At 42.4% G+C, this 16,778-nt stretch overlaps 2 protein-coding genes across 2 annotated transcripts; one reads left to right on the forward strand and one right to left on the reverse strand.

Annotated features, from left to right (window-relative positions):
- Positions 1-3,447: 3,447 nt before the first annotated feature.
- DRD5 (dopamine receptor D5) lies at positions 3,448-5,643 on the reverse strand. Its single transcript, XM_054633354.2, has one exon. It carries the CDS (start codon positions 5,515-5,517, stop codon positions 4,060-4,062), a length of 1,458 nt encoding a protein of 485 aa, XP_054489329.1. The 5' UTR covers positions 5,518-5,643; the 3' UTR covers positions 3,448-4,059.
- On the forward strand, positions 5,639-10,860 carry LOC143693988 (uncharacterized). Its single transcript, XM_077177702.1, has 2 exons — positions 5,639-6,567; positions 9,242-10,860. The coding sequence occupies exons 1-2, from the start codon at positions 5,639-5,641 to the stop codon at positions 9,372-9,374; spliced, it is 1,062 nt and encodes a 353-aa protein (XP_077033817.1). The 3' UTR covers positions 9,375-10,860.
- Positions 10,861-16,778: the final 5,918 nt, after the last annotated feature.

The following is a 16,778-nucleotide window of genomic DNA, read 5'->3' on the forward strand; positions in this document are numbered from 1 at the left end:
TTTAAAGCCTTTTTTTGTTACATGTTGCAAAAATTCTCGGTCGGGAGACTCCCTGCAGACACACATCAGATGTGGTTGGCAAAAGCAAAAAATACAATGAAAGCAAAGCAATAAAGTACCAGACTTACCAAAAATTACTGCAGTATTTTTCCTCCCTTTGGAAAGTGTTTTATTTGTGTTCACCTCTCAGAAAGACACCTACATTTCTTTAGCTTGTGGAAAAAAACCAAAATCACTAGACAACCCAATATCCATTGAAAAGCCAGAGCTGTTAAAAGTTCTTTGAGGGTTTGAAGAGTGAAAGAGTTCATATGGTGTTTGCACATTTTACAACGAACACAGAACAGAACTTTCATGTTCTCCATGTCCCAGCTTCTTAAAAATTAAGATACTTTCCCATAAGTCCTTAAAATGCCTCATCTGTAATTACACACAAAGATACACACAAAAATTATAAATACACTGACCCTCCTTAGGTATGGTGCTATCCAGGACTAACAGATCCAGCTGCCTAAGAGGTCATTTAAAAGTTTAACAAATTGCAAGGTAAGATTTCTAAAATTAATACAAAACAGAAACTGAAAATTATCTGGGACCTTGAAATCAGCCACCACTCAGGACTAGATTAAGTTAAAGTCATACTGTACCATGAAATCAAATAATTTAGGTACCAAAAAGAAAAAAAAAAAAAAAAAAAAGGCAGATAATAGGCACAGAACTATCAGCATAGAGGAGTTCCAGAGAGACACTACAGGGATATGAGGATTGTAAAAACCCACATGCACTTCCAGTGAACTCCACTCCTTGTACAGGCAGATGCATTAGTCCTTAAGAGGGAAACCATTAAAAAGTAGGGCAGCAGTTTCATCTGAGGGAAACAAGTTAGAACAACCCTTTTGGGGATGTTTTCATTAAAAGGGGCTGCCCCTTTTTATAGTTCAAGGCAAGATACACATTTCTTTTAAAAGTTTATCTTACTAATTCTGAATACTCTAGCTTTGTCAGTGGTAAGTAATTAAGGCATATTAAAATGCAACAAATTGTCCCTTTGAGTTAAGAAAATATTTTCTTTAAGATCCATAAGGTCAAGCTCTGCTTCCAGCAAAGAAAGTACCTTCTGTGTGTCTTTTGAAGCACAAATGTTGCCTTTCTGATGCTCTCAGGCTTTGAAAGATGAAACCCCCTGACAGACACATATTTCAAGACACATATTTCTATTATCATAGAATCACCACCAGAAATCATTTACCAAATGAAGTCATAAACTGAAAATTACTAATGGAAAGTGGCAATTTGGCCAGTTTTCTGTACTGCCCTCACCATGCTCACAAAATCTAGGGGCTGGCTAGAAAACGCCTCCCTTCAGATCTAAGCTAAGGACTGTTTCTAATATTCTGCACAAAGCTGTTACATAAACCCACTGATGGAGATGTCTTCTTGCATCCCAGAGCCAGCCCACTCACTGATTCCAGACACCCAGGCAGGTGAAGCCTCCATGAGGAGAGCTCTGGTCAGGGTGATGCAGGAGCATCTTGTACACTTGTACCCCTGAGCCACACCTGCAGTGAGCTGGATCCAGGGGAGCTGTCACAGCCCTGCACAGGCATCCCTGGGAAGCAGAAAGGACACATGGGCAGCTGGGGGGACACCTCTGTTCTAATGCTCTGTGCTGCCACTGGAGCAGGGGAACAGGCAGCACCAGGCTGCACAGCCTGCTGGCACACAGGTGCTCAGGGAGAGATCAAGATTTCCCATCCCCATTTCCCCAGGCTGCTTCTGATTTAATGCAGAAAAACTGGATAAAACACAGGCATTGCCCCGGGAGTTGGAATCAGCACCAGGTGCCTGCACCTCTTGCATCTGATATCACTGGTTTTTTGCACAAATCCAGCTTAAAATGCTGTACTAGCCTCAACACTGGAGTAGTAACTAGAAAATGCAAAAAAAACAATCTAAACTCAGGTTGGGATAATGTATTTCTGCACCACTGGAAGCAGTTTCCTTGATTCTCGTTTGAGCAAATTATTTTATCCTGGGCAAGTTTATCTAATCAGAAGGGCTACAACTATGGTTAACTCTAATAACATATGATTGCTTTAGCATAAGAATGTATTCACTCTCAGTGTCAAGCCATTAGTAAGTTGAACCTGGTTATGGGCATGAGAATTGTTTTTCAAGCTTCCCTAAGCCACAGTCACAAGACCCTTCCCCTAAGGACAGCTGTAAAGGGATATCACACTGGGATTTCATATCAACAGAAAAAAAAATGCTCAGGTAGATGTCAATCTTCAGTGACAAGCAATTGAAAAGGTAATCCAAGATGACACAACTAATTAATATCAAAGACTAAATACATAAAACATTGCTTGCAGAGCAGATTGCAGCAGAGCCACCACAAAGGGATTTCAATCACGTGGCCCCTGCGCTTCTCCCACCCCACATCCCCAGGGGGTAGAAGATAACCCCAAACCAGCATGAAGGGTTGAACTTCCAAGCAGCCTCAATACTAAGCCCATAACATTCACAAGTTCCAGCATCTGGTTAAATTATTTCCCCTGAAATAATGCAGATTCCACTTTTCTTCCATACATCTTACAGGGGCCTTCAGCTCACAGTTAGGCAGGATGGGGAGGCCCCAGCTCAGGGCCATTAGGAGGGAGGGCTGCAGAATCTACACCTACCACTCAATTTAAATCTGCTAAGCTCATGGCACAGGTATTTCTAAAGGGTAAATTAATCCAAGTGTTGTTCACTTTGTGAGCCAAAACTTGAAATAAATATTGGTATTGCTTTTACTACCTTTGATCACTCGTTTTGGAAATAGCATCAGTTTTGATTTCTGAGCTGAAAGCTTACAACTGTTTCTAATATTCCATTTGATATAAATGATTCAATACAAACAGAGTCGAAGATATTCTTCTCAGTTGTAAAGATTGCTTTCAAATGTTTAGTATAGTTGCACTTACAGCACCTTAAAATTCCAGTTAATAAGTAACTCTGTGTGAATGAGTTCTCTAGTGTCTGCAATGGGAAATAATGATTATTAATAGAATTTTCAACCATAATTATTGTTTTTAGACACACCCAGCTCCTAATTCTATCATCAAACTCTTGACATCAATAACATTTTAACAAAGTTCAAGTACAGAATTAAATGGAAAGTTTTAATATGTATACTTGATATTCTTGGCTACAGAAAGGGATAGCATCATAATATTAAAGAAAAAAAGGTATAAATCTAGCTGTAAGAGCCATATAAACAAGTTCATTTATGTCAAGAATTCCTATGAGCCTTGCTTTTACCCAAAAACTGTACTTTCCATACAGACTATTTGCCTTTAAAATGATAGGGTTAAGCTGTTAGTCATTTAACTATTCATATAGAAATGTTAGTTGGAATACTTGTTATAAAACCTTTCAGGGTGACAAACGAAAGATAATAAACCCTTGATCAATATAACTTTTATTTATTCATCCAGGAACAGAGGATATCATAGGCAACAACGCCGCCTAGGAGAACAAGGATTTCACATAAACTGTTTTGGCAGAAACACGCATTTAAATAATCATCCAAATCACCACCTCACTATCTCTATCTTAAAAAAAAAAAAAAAAACCAAAACTGAACAAACAAAAAAATGGAGAAAAAGAAACATAAGATCTGAACAAACAAACAGCCCAGAATTTTTTAAATTTAATGTCTATGCCAGCCACATCTGTCCCTGATTTTAGAAGTCATAATACTTAGCAGTGACAATGGCACCTTTCATTTGCAAACACATTATAAACATGAACTGACTGCAATTATACCACAATACCTCACCACAGCTAATCACCAGAACTGCCTGGTCTGCCCTCAGCCTGGGGAAGTGCTGATTTCAGTTTGTGCTGCCAGGCCCCTGTATGACAGTGTCTACACCCTGCAAAGCACTACCCTCAGAAGTGAATTTAGCATAAACTGACTGACCAAGCTACAGCACATCATCAAGCAGGTGCTTCCACTCAGGGCTAATATTTTCTTTTATATTGCAAGAAGAACTGACCAGACCAGGACACAATTTAATGTAAACCATTTGGAGTGAAAGGTGTTATCTTGCCTAGCGAAATCTCCCCCTCACAGTCCAGCTCACAGGCAGAGTCAGTGGCAACCTCATGGTCAGGGGAGATCTGGGACATCCTATCAAAAGGGTCCTCACGATTTTCCTCACAGTCAACCACATTTGGGATCATGTTAACATAAGCAGTCACTATCTCCTTATGGTAAAGGGTGTCCTGGTTGTAAGAGATAAGCTCATTGCTTATATTAACAGTCTCCACTGCAGTACCAGAGCAAAACTGACCACATCCCAGGAGGTTGGAGAAAACCTTTCTAAAGTCAGCATTGAAGGCATAGATGATGGGGTTAAGAGAAGAGTTAGCCCAACCAAACCAGACAAAGATATTAAAGGTGGTCTCACTGACGCAGGGCAGGCCAGCGTGGGGGTCACTGGGTGGGCTCTCGCAGAAGGGAACCATGCAGTTCAGGATGAAGAATGGCAACCAGCAACACACAAAGACACCCATGATGACAGAGAGCGTCTTTAACACCTTGGTTTCTTTCCTGATGGAGGACTTGAGGCTTGTGTGATGGTGGCAGTCAACGTGGCTGCTCCGGCAGCTCTGTGCATGCTCGGCTGCCCTCTCCAAGGAAGAGATACGACGAATCTGCACCTGGGCAATGCGGTAGATTCGGGTGTAGGTAACTATCATGATAGCCACCGGGATATAAAAACTGATCAAGGAGGAGGAAATAGCATAAGTCCTGTTGAGGCTGGAGTCACAGCTCTCCGATGGTCCAGTGAGGGTATCATTGCCGCCAGAGGTCCCATCAGAGGGTCTCACTGCCGCTAATGCCACCCATGTGGTACTCATATCTTCTGCCCAGGTGGTGACAGCACCTGCTGCTGCCCAGGCAGTGCCAAATCCATCTTCCATATCAGCAGCAGCAACAACATCCCCGCCTTTGTGCCAGTTGAGCTGGACAGGGATGAAGGAGATGAGCACAGACAGCGCCCATGCCACGCTGATCATCACCAGAGCCAAGCGCTGGGTCATCTTCCTCTCATAGCGGAAAGGGCTGGAGATAGCCCAGTACCTGTCCACGCTGATCACACACAGGTTCAGGATGGAGGCCGTGGAGCACATGATATCAAAGGCCACCCAGACGTTGCAGAAAGCCCCAAAGGGCCAGTACCCAGCCACCTCTGCCACCGCCTTCCAGGGCATGACCAGCAGGGCCACCAGTAGGTCCGAGACAGCCAAGGACACGATGAAGATGTTGGTAACCTTGCTCCGCAGGTGCCGGTAGCGGACGATGGCCGCGCACACGAGCACGTTCCCGAAGAGAGTCCAGAGGATGAGCAGCGCCAGCAGGCTGCCCGCCGCCACCTGCGCTGCCCCGGGGGAACCCGCCGTGTCCCGCGCCGCGCTGGGGGGCCCCGTCGCCGGGGGCAGTGGGCTCCGGCCACCCCGCAGCATCGCTGGCGGCTCCCGCCGGCGGCGGGGCGGCTCCGGCCGGGATGCGCCGAGCAGCCAGCGCCGCCCCGCCGCCCGGCCCCATGGGGCCGCTGCCCCCCCGCCCCACCGCCACCCCCGCCGGATGGCCCCGCTCGGCCGCTCAGAGCGCTCCGGGCTCCGCGGCTCGCCACTACCGCGGCGCCAGCCCCGCCGGGGTCCCTCTCCCGCGCTCCGGGGACCCCAGGCGGGGTCCCCGCCCCGCGGCTCAGCGCAAGTACCTCCGCTGGGGATCCCCGCCCCGCGGCTCAGTGCAAGTACCTCCGCTGGGGATCCCCGCCCCGCGGCTCAGCGCAGATCCCCCTGCTCGAGGTCTCCGCCCCGCGGCTCCTTCCAGGGGTTCCAGCTCCGCGGTTCAGCGTGTCCCCTTGCTCGGGTGTCTGTTCCGCGGGCCCGCTTTGGGTACCCGCCTCGCGTCCTTTCGCTTGCGCTCCCGCTCCGCAGCTCAGCGCGCTCCTCTCTTGCCAGGCTTCGCGGCTCAGCGCGTACCCTGCCCGTGGCACACACGGCTTCGCGCCCGCTCCTTCTGGGTTCGCTCCGCGCCCCCGCGATTCCCGGCGGCTCCCGCCCGGGCTGGCGGCTCCGCTCGCCCCGTGCCCGCCCGGGCGCCCAGCGCAGTGGAGCGGCGCTCCCGTCTGCGCTGCCCGCCCGATCCCCGCTGCCCGGGCCGGGCCGCCCGCCCCCGCCGCCCTGTGAGCATGCTCCGCCGCCAGGGACGCCCCGTCCGGGCCGCTGGGCACCGCGGCCGGCCGAGGACGGGACGGCACGGAATGGAAAGGAAAGGTGCAGCCGGGCCAGCCGCCCGCCCCGCTCCTTCCCTCCCTCCAAGACCGAGTCACCCTCGCAATTGCTCGGTGCCGTCACCGGCTCTTTGCGCAGCACAAGAGGAGAGCGCGGTCCCACCGTGGGGAGCGGGGAAATGACCCCCAGCATCCCCGGGGCAAGAGGGGCTGTCCAGGACGGGCACGGACACAGCTCGGCCGGCCTCTCGCTGGGAGCGAACGGGGCTCAAAGGTGCGGTGTGGGAAGCGGGACGGGCTGGGTGTCTTCTACAGGGATGAGAAATAGAGTGTGCCTCCGTACTTATTCCAGTGGCTTCTGCTGGATGGCTGAGATGTATTACAGGCAGAAAGCCCGGCAAGAGAAAATCTGATTCTCTCTCTTTCCACCTCTGTGGGATGAATCACTCCTCTCGGTAGGGCTCCAGCACAACTAGAAACAGACTATGACCGTGAGCATTATAGGTGTTAATGCTCTTGGACTCACTGCGTGCTAATGTCATGCTTGAGTTTCTTCAGAGAACGTCTTAGTTATTTTTATTGGAAATACAATTGGTTTAGTTCTCTAAAACTTAATTTCTTTTCAAAACGGTTGTCAGAGATCAAGCCCGTTCTTGACTCAGCAGCACGGGTTTTGGCACTGAAAGGGCTGAACTGACACTCTCCAGGGACCTTCCAGCTGCTTCTCCAGGCAGATTGGGAGGGACAAGAATCACTACACCTTGCTGGATCTGCAGTGACATGAAGGAAGATTAAGTGCTAGAGTTACTAAATACAGAGGGAAAAGAAAAAAAATCTAATTCTGAAACCTTTTAGGTAATTTTATAAAATTGTCACAAGAAAACTGAAGCTTCACTTTCGCTCTCGCTTAAGAAATTGGCGCTACTTTTCCACATTTAAGCAGAGTTATATTTAATATTGTAGGAAGAATTTAGCTTTTGTCACCACTGAATTCTAAACAGTGTGACTAAAGCTCTGATGCTGAGGCAATGTGTTGCTTGCACAAACTCTACTTTCCTAAGCAATGCCTCCTACAATTTCTCTAAACGAAGAAGCAGATTGCACAAGTATTTGTGCACATGCCTGTTGGAGCTGCTTGTCATGGATATATTTTTTAATGTAGTTAATGGGGACATTTTATTCCAAAAAGCAATGGTCCAGTTTGCTTGTTTAGCTTATATTCATTGCTTCATCAATGTAGAGGTGTGTGCATTTGCTTGTAATATGGTATCTGTATGTTTACAGGTGTGTTTACACGTGTGCTGCCAGTATGCATGAGCTATTTAAATAAACACACATGTAGGTATCTGTCTTAAAAGCAAAAGTAGCCCAATAAAACATAGCCTGCTCACAACTCAGCAGCCCCTTGCCCACACTGGTAGCTTGGTACAAATCAGAGGTGCAGGTGTGTGTTATCTCCTGCCAGCTCTGCCGGCTGTGCTGGAGTCAGGCACAGAGGAGGTGCAAGCAGATGGGAAAGATGCTGTAACTCATTGAAACAAAGATTATAACAGCACACTTGTCAGATGTCTAAAGAATGAAGTTTTGCTATGCTTAGTTCCTCACTGTCTGCAATAGGTGGACCCAAAGTGGAGGACCTTCCAAAGTGTCCCATTTATTGGTGAAGAGTTGTATTTGGCTGTGTGAAGCCTGTAACTCAGAATTTAGAGGATGCAATGTCCTTTCCCACCTATTTAATATTTGGCAATCATGCTTGGTTTCCAGCTGGTGTGAACTGATGTTGTTCCCCAAAGCTCCCTGTGGATAAAGATCCAGCTTTGAGCTGGGGGAAGATTTGTCACCCAAAGGTGCAGCTGTCAATGGGTGCATCAGTGGCAGAGTCTCCAATTCTGATCCATTTCATGCATGCATGTTCAAAACTTTCTTTCAAGGCAAAGGAATGCATTAGGAGATCAAGAATATTTTCAGTGGTAGTAGAAAGAAATCCTAGTTTGTGATGGGGTGGCATGTGAGACTAAAACCCCCATGCTGACAGACTCAGTGAGTTGGGAAGAAGTGGTGCAGGAAAGAGCAACAGGACAACTGCTTTGTGATTTTATGGGATCATTCATAATGGCATCAGGTCACAGAAACAATCATTTAATGGGGACATTTCTGGTTTGTTATAACATTCCATCCACTGCCATCAAAAATTTTTAAGCCTGAGATAAAAACCTTTTGCATTTATAGGTTATTAGCATCCTTTTTTAACTTTCTGTAGGCAGTTTGCATATAAATCTCATTTTAAGAATAGTCCATTAAACCCACAGCTGTCACTTGCTGAGAGATCTGGGGTGGGTTTTTTTTCATCCTGAAATCATCTTTTTAATGTCTTTTGTGCTTTTCCTTCAGAGCTTTGCCTCATTTTTCTTTTTTTTTATTCACCTGTTAAAATTGCAGTTCTCTCTCACAGCTGGCAGATTGGAAGTAATGGAATTTATCTGCTATTGCAATGGTTCTGAGCAAAAAAAAATCTTTTCAGTTCCTGATTTTAGAAATGTATGTTTTACTAGCTCTTTCCCTTCATTGCCACATTTTCTATTTCCACTTCAAAATACAAATACAAACACCCTTGTTCTGCCTAATAATATTTATTTAAAAATCATTAATATGCATAAATTCACACATTCTCTCATTTGAGAGACACTTGGTGTAAAGAGATAGGAAAATAATTAAAGCTGAAAGGAAATTAAAATACAGAGACACAGGTGTACCACTGAGGTTTAGGCTGTAAAAGCATCCCATCAAAAACCTTCCATTACTTCTCTCTAAACCAGAGAAGAAGAGGTAGTGACAGAGGTTTAAGTGTAGAAGGATGCTCAAGTGGAGCTGTATTTAGGAGCATTTAACCCATGCTTAAGGTCAGTCACTTTTACTCACTGACACTGATGCTTTTTGTTATTGCACAGGTGCAGGTGTATATATAGCCATGGGAGAGTCCTGAGGAAGGAGGGAGATAACTGGTATCACCACTTCATGGAGTACAGAAAAATCCATGCAGACTGGGTTGGGTTCTGCTGTTCATGTTTCAAACAAAAATAAATATGAGCAATTGGAAAGGGATCAGAAATGCATTACAGGAATGATGTCTGGGAAACTTCCTCAGTTGAGGAGAGGGCAACAGGAGGGTTAGAACCAGCTGGTGATATCTGACAAGGGGAAAACTTTTCTATAACAGATGGCTTTTAATATTTTAGGTAAAATTAGAAAAATTTCAGAGGCTAAAAACTGAATCTATGAGAAATCAGGGTAGAGGTGGGGTACACATTTTTAACAGTAAGGATGATTAATGGCTGAAACAATTGGTTTTGGATTGTAATAGATTTGCCATCATTTGCAATCTGAAAGCCAAGGCTAAATGCATTTCTCAGAGGCTGTGCCTCAGCTCATCCCTCAGCTCTGTCTTCATTCCAAGGGTACCAAAGAGTGCTCTGTAGCCCAAGTTGTGGGAAAAGTAGTTTTCAATGGCTCCAGTTACCCCCACTGGCCTTAAATCCTGTTTATGTTTTTGTTGACACAATTAGCAATATGTAGCAGGATCTGTAATGAGTGTGACATGGTTCCTACATCAGCCATGGACCACTCAGGGAAATCATGAAAAAACTGATGCTAACAGAAGACATTTCCACAGTTTTATTTTTTTTTTAAATTCATACCAGGCTTGACTTCATTTAAACCTATGGTAAGAGATAAAGGATGGATGCAAGCCAAGGTCAAGATCAAAAGGAAAGGAACAGCATTTTTGTAAATATGATTCCTACTGTATTGTCTTTATTAATTTTGGGGCTTTTGTCTTATAAAATAGTATCTTTTCTTTTTAGAGATTTATAAACATGTATTAAAAATAGTATCATTTTTTCTAATAAAGCAAGATTTCACATGATTAAAAAACTACTAAAGATCAGTCACATTTGAAAGAAGATAAATAAAAAGAGGGAAACCCCTGTTTTTTACAATTCGAGAATTTTATTTCTATTCTCTGTGTGTGCATGGCCATATCCCAGGGGAAGAACTGTCCTGAGAGAATAATCAAGATGAAAAAGGTGACTTTAACTTTCTAATGCTGAACATTTCAAGATTTTTATTTTATCTTTTGTCAACGATACTATCAAACTGCAAATAAAAATCAGGTGGGCTTAATTCCCCAAGAAGCTGCTGTAATTCTGTATCTGACTTCAACAGTGTAACAATATGCCCTGTGGAGTAATTTCAAAACAAATTTCTTTACAGTGTTCTGATTTCTCTGTTCCTCTAATCTACCACACATTAGGAGGATCTATGAATTTTATATTGAACGTGTAAAATATAGGCTTTTTTAGTGAAATAATTTTTATTGGAACTTTTACCAACAGCATCATTTATCTTAGAATTTTACCCTGTCCATTAACATAGCATGAGATTATCTTTCACGAAATGGGTAGGAAAACCAAATCCCTCATGGAACCAAACAGTAATTTCAGCAATGAAATCAGACACTATTGTGAAGACTGTTAAGTCTGATAGAAAAGATGGGGCTCAGCAAACAGAAGTCAGCAGCTGGGTGTCTGCCTCTCAAGGAACACAGATGATGTCTCCTAGGGTCAGACAGTGACTCATCCTTGGGCTCCCCTCCTCCCAGAAGGCAGCTGCTGCAAGGAAGGGAACTGGGCTGGGAAGCAGGACAGGGAATGGGGCAGGGAATGGGGCTGGGAGCAGGACACCCAAACCTCAGCAGTTTCACTAGCACTGTGGGAAAGCTGAATCCTTGCAGAAGAGCCTGTTGCAAATGCTACACAGAAAACTGCAGAGCCAGGTAATTTTACAAGTGTGCCAACAGTTAGAGCTGACAGGGTTTTTAATCCATACATTTTAGAGTTGTGTAAGACCAGCATTAGATTTTGTAGTTCAGGATTTATTTGGAGAAAGAATTCCAGCTTCAAAATTTTAAACATTAGTGGTAAGGATGAGCAACTTTGTTACTTTGAGATAAACAGCAATAAACTGCAACTTTTACTTATTTCTGCCTTCCCCCCCCCGCCCTTAAGCAGTACTTGAAATAACATGCTCATTTAGAATCCTTCTGGTTTCTTCTCCAATACACATAATGAGGGTCAAAGGAATTTCAAGTGCAGAGAGTGTCAAGCATCCCTGTAATGCCTTTAGGACCTGGCTGGTGCACTGCAAATCAGAGGAGGGAACATACAGGTTGAAAAGCATATGCTCAAATAAGCCAAGGCAAATACCCCAAATTCAGCACAAGGTCAATGTATTGCTGCAGTGGAACAAAGTTTGAAAGTGCAGGCACAGCCAGCTCTTCTTGATATAGTGAAGTTTGGGTTCTTGACTTTTTTTGGATTTGAAAGGTTTTCCAAAATGGAGAACAAAGAAAATAAAATTAAAGGTTTAGAGAGAAGAAAGACATTCTGATGCTTGGAAAGGACTCGAGGACACTTTCAAAAGTCTCTTTGGCTAGTGATACATCTTTTAAATTTATTTCTTGGTAATTAAACTATTAGATTCAAGAAGGCAGTGGTGGAAAACCCTGCCTGGGGAGCACTGCAGGCATGCTTCTCATACCTGGGAGAGGAGCAGCAGCAGGGACAAGGAAGGGGGTTCATGGAACCAGCCACCATTAAGATGTTGTTACGAAGCTGTTGCTTACTGCATTGTTGTTGTTGGTTGCTACCTTCCTACAAAAGTCATTGCCTGCTAGAAGTGAAATTACTAAATTCAGAAAATTTCAGACACAAAGTGTGGACTTAGCCTTAGGTATATTAATTGTATCTGTTCATTCTTAAGAGGATTCTAATCTTCAGATAAGCCTGGAAAATATTTGATAGCACAATAAATTAGAATAAAGAAGTTATGGTATCATTTAAAATCCTGGCCAGCCACTCACTCCCTCCCCCAGAGTGGGATGGAGGAGAGAATCAGAACAGTAAAGGTACGAAAATCTGTGGGTTGAGAAAAAGACAATTTAACAGGTAATAATGCAAAAGGCATGTGAGCAAGCAAAGTGAAACCAGGAATTAATTCACCACTTCCCGTGGGCAGGCAGGTGTTCAGCCATTCCCAGCAAAGTAGGGATCCATCACATAACAGAGATTTGGGAAGACAAATGCCACCACTCAAAATGTGTGTCCCCTCCCCCACTGCTTCCTTCTTCTTCCCTCAGATTTATGCTCAGCACAAAGCCATAGGGTGTGGGATATGGTGTGGGATATCCCTGGGTCAGCTGTCCTGGCTGTGTCCCCTCCCAGCTCCTTGTGCAGCCCCAGCCTCCTCCCTGCTGGGGTGGGATGATGGACAGGAAAGGCCTTGGCTCTGTGGAAGGGCTGCTCAGCAATAGCTAAAATATCCCTGAGTTACCAGCTCTGCTTCCAGCACAAAGCCCAAACACAGCCCCACACTTGCTGCTCTGAGAAAATTAACTCTATCCCAGCCAAAAGCAGCACATGTGGAGCTGTTCCTCACTCGAATTAAAATGCTGATGTAGTTCACCAGAATTAATGATTCTACGTGTGGTTTTCACAATATGGCTTTTAATTCCAGGTGTATTGCAGTGACATTCAAGCAAAGATTTATTGGAAACTAAACATAAAACACCCACTGCTTTGTTACAAATGAAATAGAGAGATAGCAGCTGGTTTTCCTGCAACCGCTGTTCTTTCAAAAATTTCTACCTACTGCATCCATCCTTATTTGTACTTAGGCATAAATTATGGTCCATTTGCTTCTGGCAAGAAAATGAAAAATGTGTTGGTAAAGATTTTACCATCTTTTAAAGATGAAATTCAGTTCTCTTTTAGGTGAAGAACAGTAATAGTGGAAGGCAGGAGGCATGCCATATAGAACTATAAGTTTTGCTTTAAATGTCAGCCAAATTAACATTATGGGACATGACACACCTCCTAATTAAAGAAACAAAACCAAAAGGCAACCAACTAAAAGCAACAACAAAAAAATACTCTAACCATTGACTACTGACATTAAAGTATCATCAACTTTAAGATGAAATGAATCCCTTAGAAACTAATAGAGCCAAACCTCTTATTTAAAGTTCTCCTCAACAATTGCAGCTGCTTCAATTCTGTTTAAATCCAGATCTCATTTTATTCATGCATGCATAGAATGAGGCCAAATGCTTGGGGACAAGGGTTCCCAGGGAATAAGTGATCCAATGAGCCATCTGTACACACATCATGTCTAATCAGAGTGAGGTGGGGAAAATAAAAATTATTAGATTATTAAAATCTTGAAGTTTGGGAATCTTTTTTATTTCATGGATTTCTGGTGAAGATGAATGAATTATTTAAGCTAGTGATAAGAAACATGCACTTACATTACTTGGGTAATTTCCCTCTCTGCTGTTCTCTGGAGCCATCTATTCCTCTGCTCTTATATAGTCCACTCAAAGTCTATGGAACACAAGTGGACAATATAACACACAAATATTTCCAAAATTATCAAAATGGACATTATTTTTTGCATGATTGAAAAAGGAAATTCAAAGTATTGAGAAATACTAGTAAAAGGAATTAACTTTTAGAAGGCCTCAACCATGAGTCTTCCATTTTCTTCTATCTCAGTGTCATTGACACAAAAAAAAAACTTGGAAATCTGTGGTAATGCAAGTTTGACTCTTCAGGTAAACTGAGTATTGTAGTGCTCTTTCTGCACCTTAGCAGCCTTTAATTCTGTACACATATGAGTTTAAATATAATCAAAGCATGAATTATTGAATAGATAAAATTATTCAATGAATAAAGGGAAGGAGTGGAAGAGCCTAACAGAAGGATGAACATCAGAAAATAACTTTCTGGTTAAGATTATGCAGCAAAAATTTGGAATTTTTTGCATATCAAAGAAATTCACTAAAGAAATTCCCTTTTAAAAAGGTCTCTTTTAAAGTAATATTAAATTGGAGCACCTCAGGAGAATATAAATGAGCAGCTGTTAGACCTCTCTCCTGGGTAAGCAGGCTCTTGTGCCTCCTGTCACATGCTCAAGCAGATAGGTAGGCAGAAATAGGGTAGATTTGTGCTATTTATTATCTTTTCAAACCTGTCATAAATCAGTATTGTCAACATATACTAGTGAAAAACAATTGGAAAACAGTTGTTGGAGAAAGCCCAGGTTTAGCATTGAGCAGAGAGTTAGAGGTCACACTATATTAACTATGTTAATCTAAGTATTTTTCCTTGTCCAAAAAATCTATGCTTCTTAAAAATGCATGCTTCTATTTTTCCCGGTTCAAAAATCAATATTTCTTAAAAATGTATATTCTCAAATATTCAGAACTTCGTGACTCACTATTGCTTCGAGAGTAGTTAAGCTAAGAGCTGCTTCCATAAAACAGTCTGTATTTGGATGAAACAATATTTTTTGAGAGAAGTCCTGTTGTGAAAACCTCTTAAGCATGTCAGGTCAAAATCAAGTCTCTGGTCCTGAAACAGAACCATTTCAGTCAGCAGGATTTCATCAGTGCAGCTTGGAATAGAATTTGCCCATTAGCATGTTTAAAGCATTTGCTCACTGCCAGAGTGCTACCTTAATTCACTTTTCTGAATAAACTTCAATTTCAGCACTCAAAAGCAATTTAATATTGTGGGCAAATGAAATTATTTCAATCATAATGTGAAGAAGTAGAAAGGGCTAAGTAATTGCAAATGAAATATAACTAAATAAGGATGCTATTTATTTTTGAAACTTCCAGATGTGTGCTACATGTTTGTAATAGAGCATATGGCCACTTCTTGGCCTTAGGGATTTAGAGCTAGCTCTGCTTTGGCTGAACACAACTGCTGGAAATCAGTTAAAGAACACCAGTTCTAGCTAAGGAATGACATGGGACCCATCCCACAGGAAGAAACAGGCTTCCTCTAGCCATTTTTATGAGCATTTGAAGATTGAAATGGAATTTTTGCCCCTACCTAGTGAAATTAATTTTTTTAATGATGCTGGAATTAGCTGTAGAGTTTGTGCAGGATGAAAGATTAATTATTGCTTTGGAAGGAAGATTAAAGCTTTATTTCATTATCTGGATGACCCTATTTACTCAAATTGTAGAGAGACAACTGAGTGGTGAGAGGTGGTATTTACATGGAACTAGGTGAGATCAAGCTACTGAGTTGAATCAGAAAGATAAAAAATGTTGTCTAAGAATGAATAGAAGAGCCATAAAGATGTTATGAAAGAGCATGACAAGCAGCCCTAGGGACAGGCAGAGATTACAGCGATGTACAATAGCATCTCTTCTAAAAACCACTTAAAATCAAACAACTGAAATTGCTTTGCAGAAGACTGCTTTACTCAGTCTCCTGATGCTTCATCTAATTCAGACTTCACCTGAGACTTCAGATGGATACTGATACTTCTTTACCTGCTCCGGGGTCTGCAACAGGTAAAGAAGGTAGTAAAAATTCCTAAGCAGGTTATGGCTATGCATACCACAAAATGGAACTGAAGATTAATTATGATGCGAAGCAATTCCTGAAGCGACCTAAAGCAATCAGGTAATTTATCGAATGGGCTGTGTTTGCCATCTAGTGGTACAAAACCAAATTTTTTTTTCCTGCTGCATGAGGGCAGAGGCAGCTGCTGAAATCTCCTATCTCAGAAGCAAACCTCTCCCAAACAGAAACGTTCCTGCTCTCGGGATGATGGTGGTGATAAGTGTACAGCTGTCCTTTCAGGAACCAGGAGCAGAAATTTTTCAGCCCTTGACCCCCCAGACTTAAGACTAGCTCATCAACAAATTAGCAAGGGTTATCTAGTAATTAATTGATTTTGCTCTTGGAGGTGAAGACTATAAGAATATTCGAGCACCCAATTTTTCACTGCTTTCTGTGAGAATTTAAGCAACTATATATCACAGGGTTTTGAGAATATATTCTAACATCTTTTAAACCACTCTTAGAAAACTCTTGGCCAAAGGCCCTCCAGATTTCTAGAGGCTTCAGCTTTGCTTTACAGCACCTCTGTATGAAAACCTGTGATTATTTTCCAACCAGGACACTGATCTACAATGAAATTAGTAGCTCATTCAAAGATTGTGCAGGGAATACATACCATTCTGGCACTGGAACACATATACCTAAATATGAGACCTAAATTGTCTCTTAAAACATTTCAAGAATATTTGAATAAAGAATTAAGTAAAATGATTAATTTTATTTCTCAGTTATGTCATAGAGTAAATACAAGATAATTAATTAATTAATTAACTAATAGAAATATATTTTATCAGAAAAATTATATACATCATTATATCTAATAATACATATTACTCATCTGGATGTCTTGCTATCTATATCTATCCACAAAATAATAATTCTATATTGATTTTCATCTGTAATAAGGAAATTTAAACTAATTCCCACACCCCAATTTTCTAGCAAATATTTTAGTACATTAATAATAATATTAATATTTGAAAATTATTTTAATTTTACTACAAAAAAACCC

This window comes from Agelaius phoeniceus, chromosome 4, assembly GCF_051311805.1.
Source record: "Agelaius phoeniceus isolate bAgePho1 chromosome 4, bAgePho1.hap1, whole genome shotgun sequence".
Classification (NCBI taxonomy): Eukaryota; Metazoa; Chordata; class Aves; order Passeriformes; family Icteridae; genus Agelaius; species Agelaius phoeniceus.

Coding starts and splice junctions, on each gene's coding strand:
- DRD5 (XM_054633354.2), bottom strand. CDS start 5,517: ATGCTGCGGGGTGGCCGGAGCCCACTGCCCCCGGCGACGGGGCCCCCC.
- LOC143693988 (XM_077177702.1), top strand. CDS start 5,639: ATGGCCCCGCTCGGCCGCTCAGAGCGCTCCGGGCTCCGCGGCTCGCCA. Junction 6,568..9,241: donor GGAGCGAACGGGGCTCAAAG/GTGCGGTGTGGG, acceptor GTTATTGCACAG/GTGCAGGTGTATATATAGCC.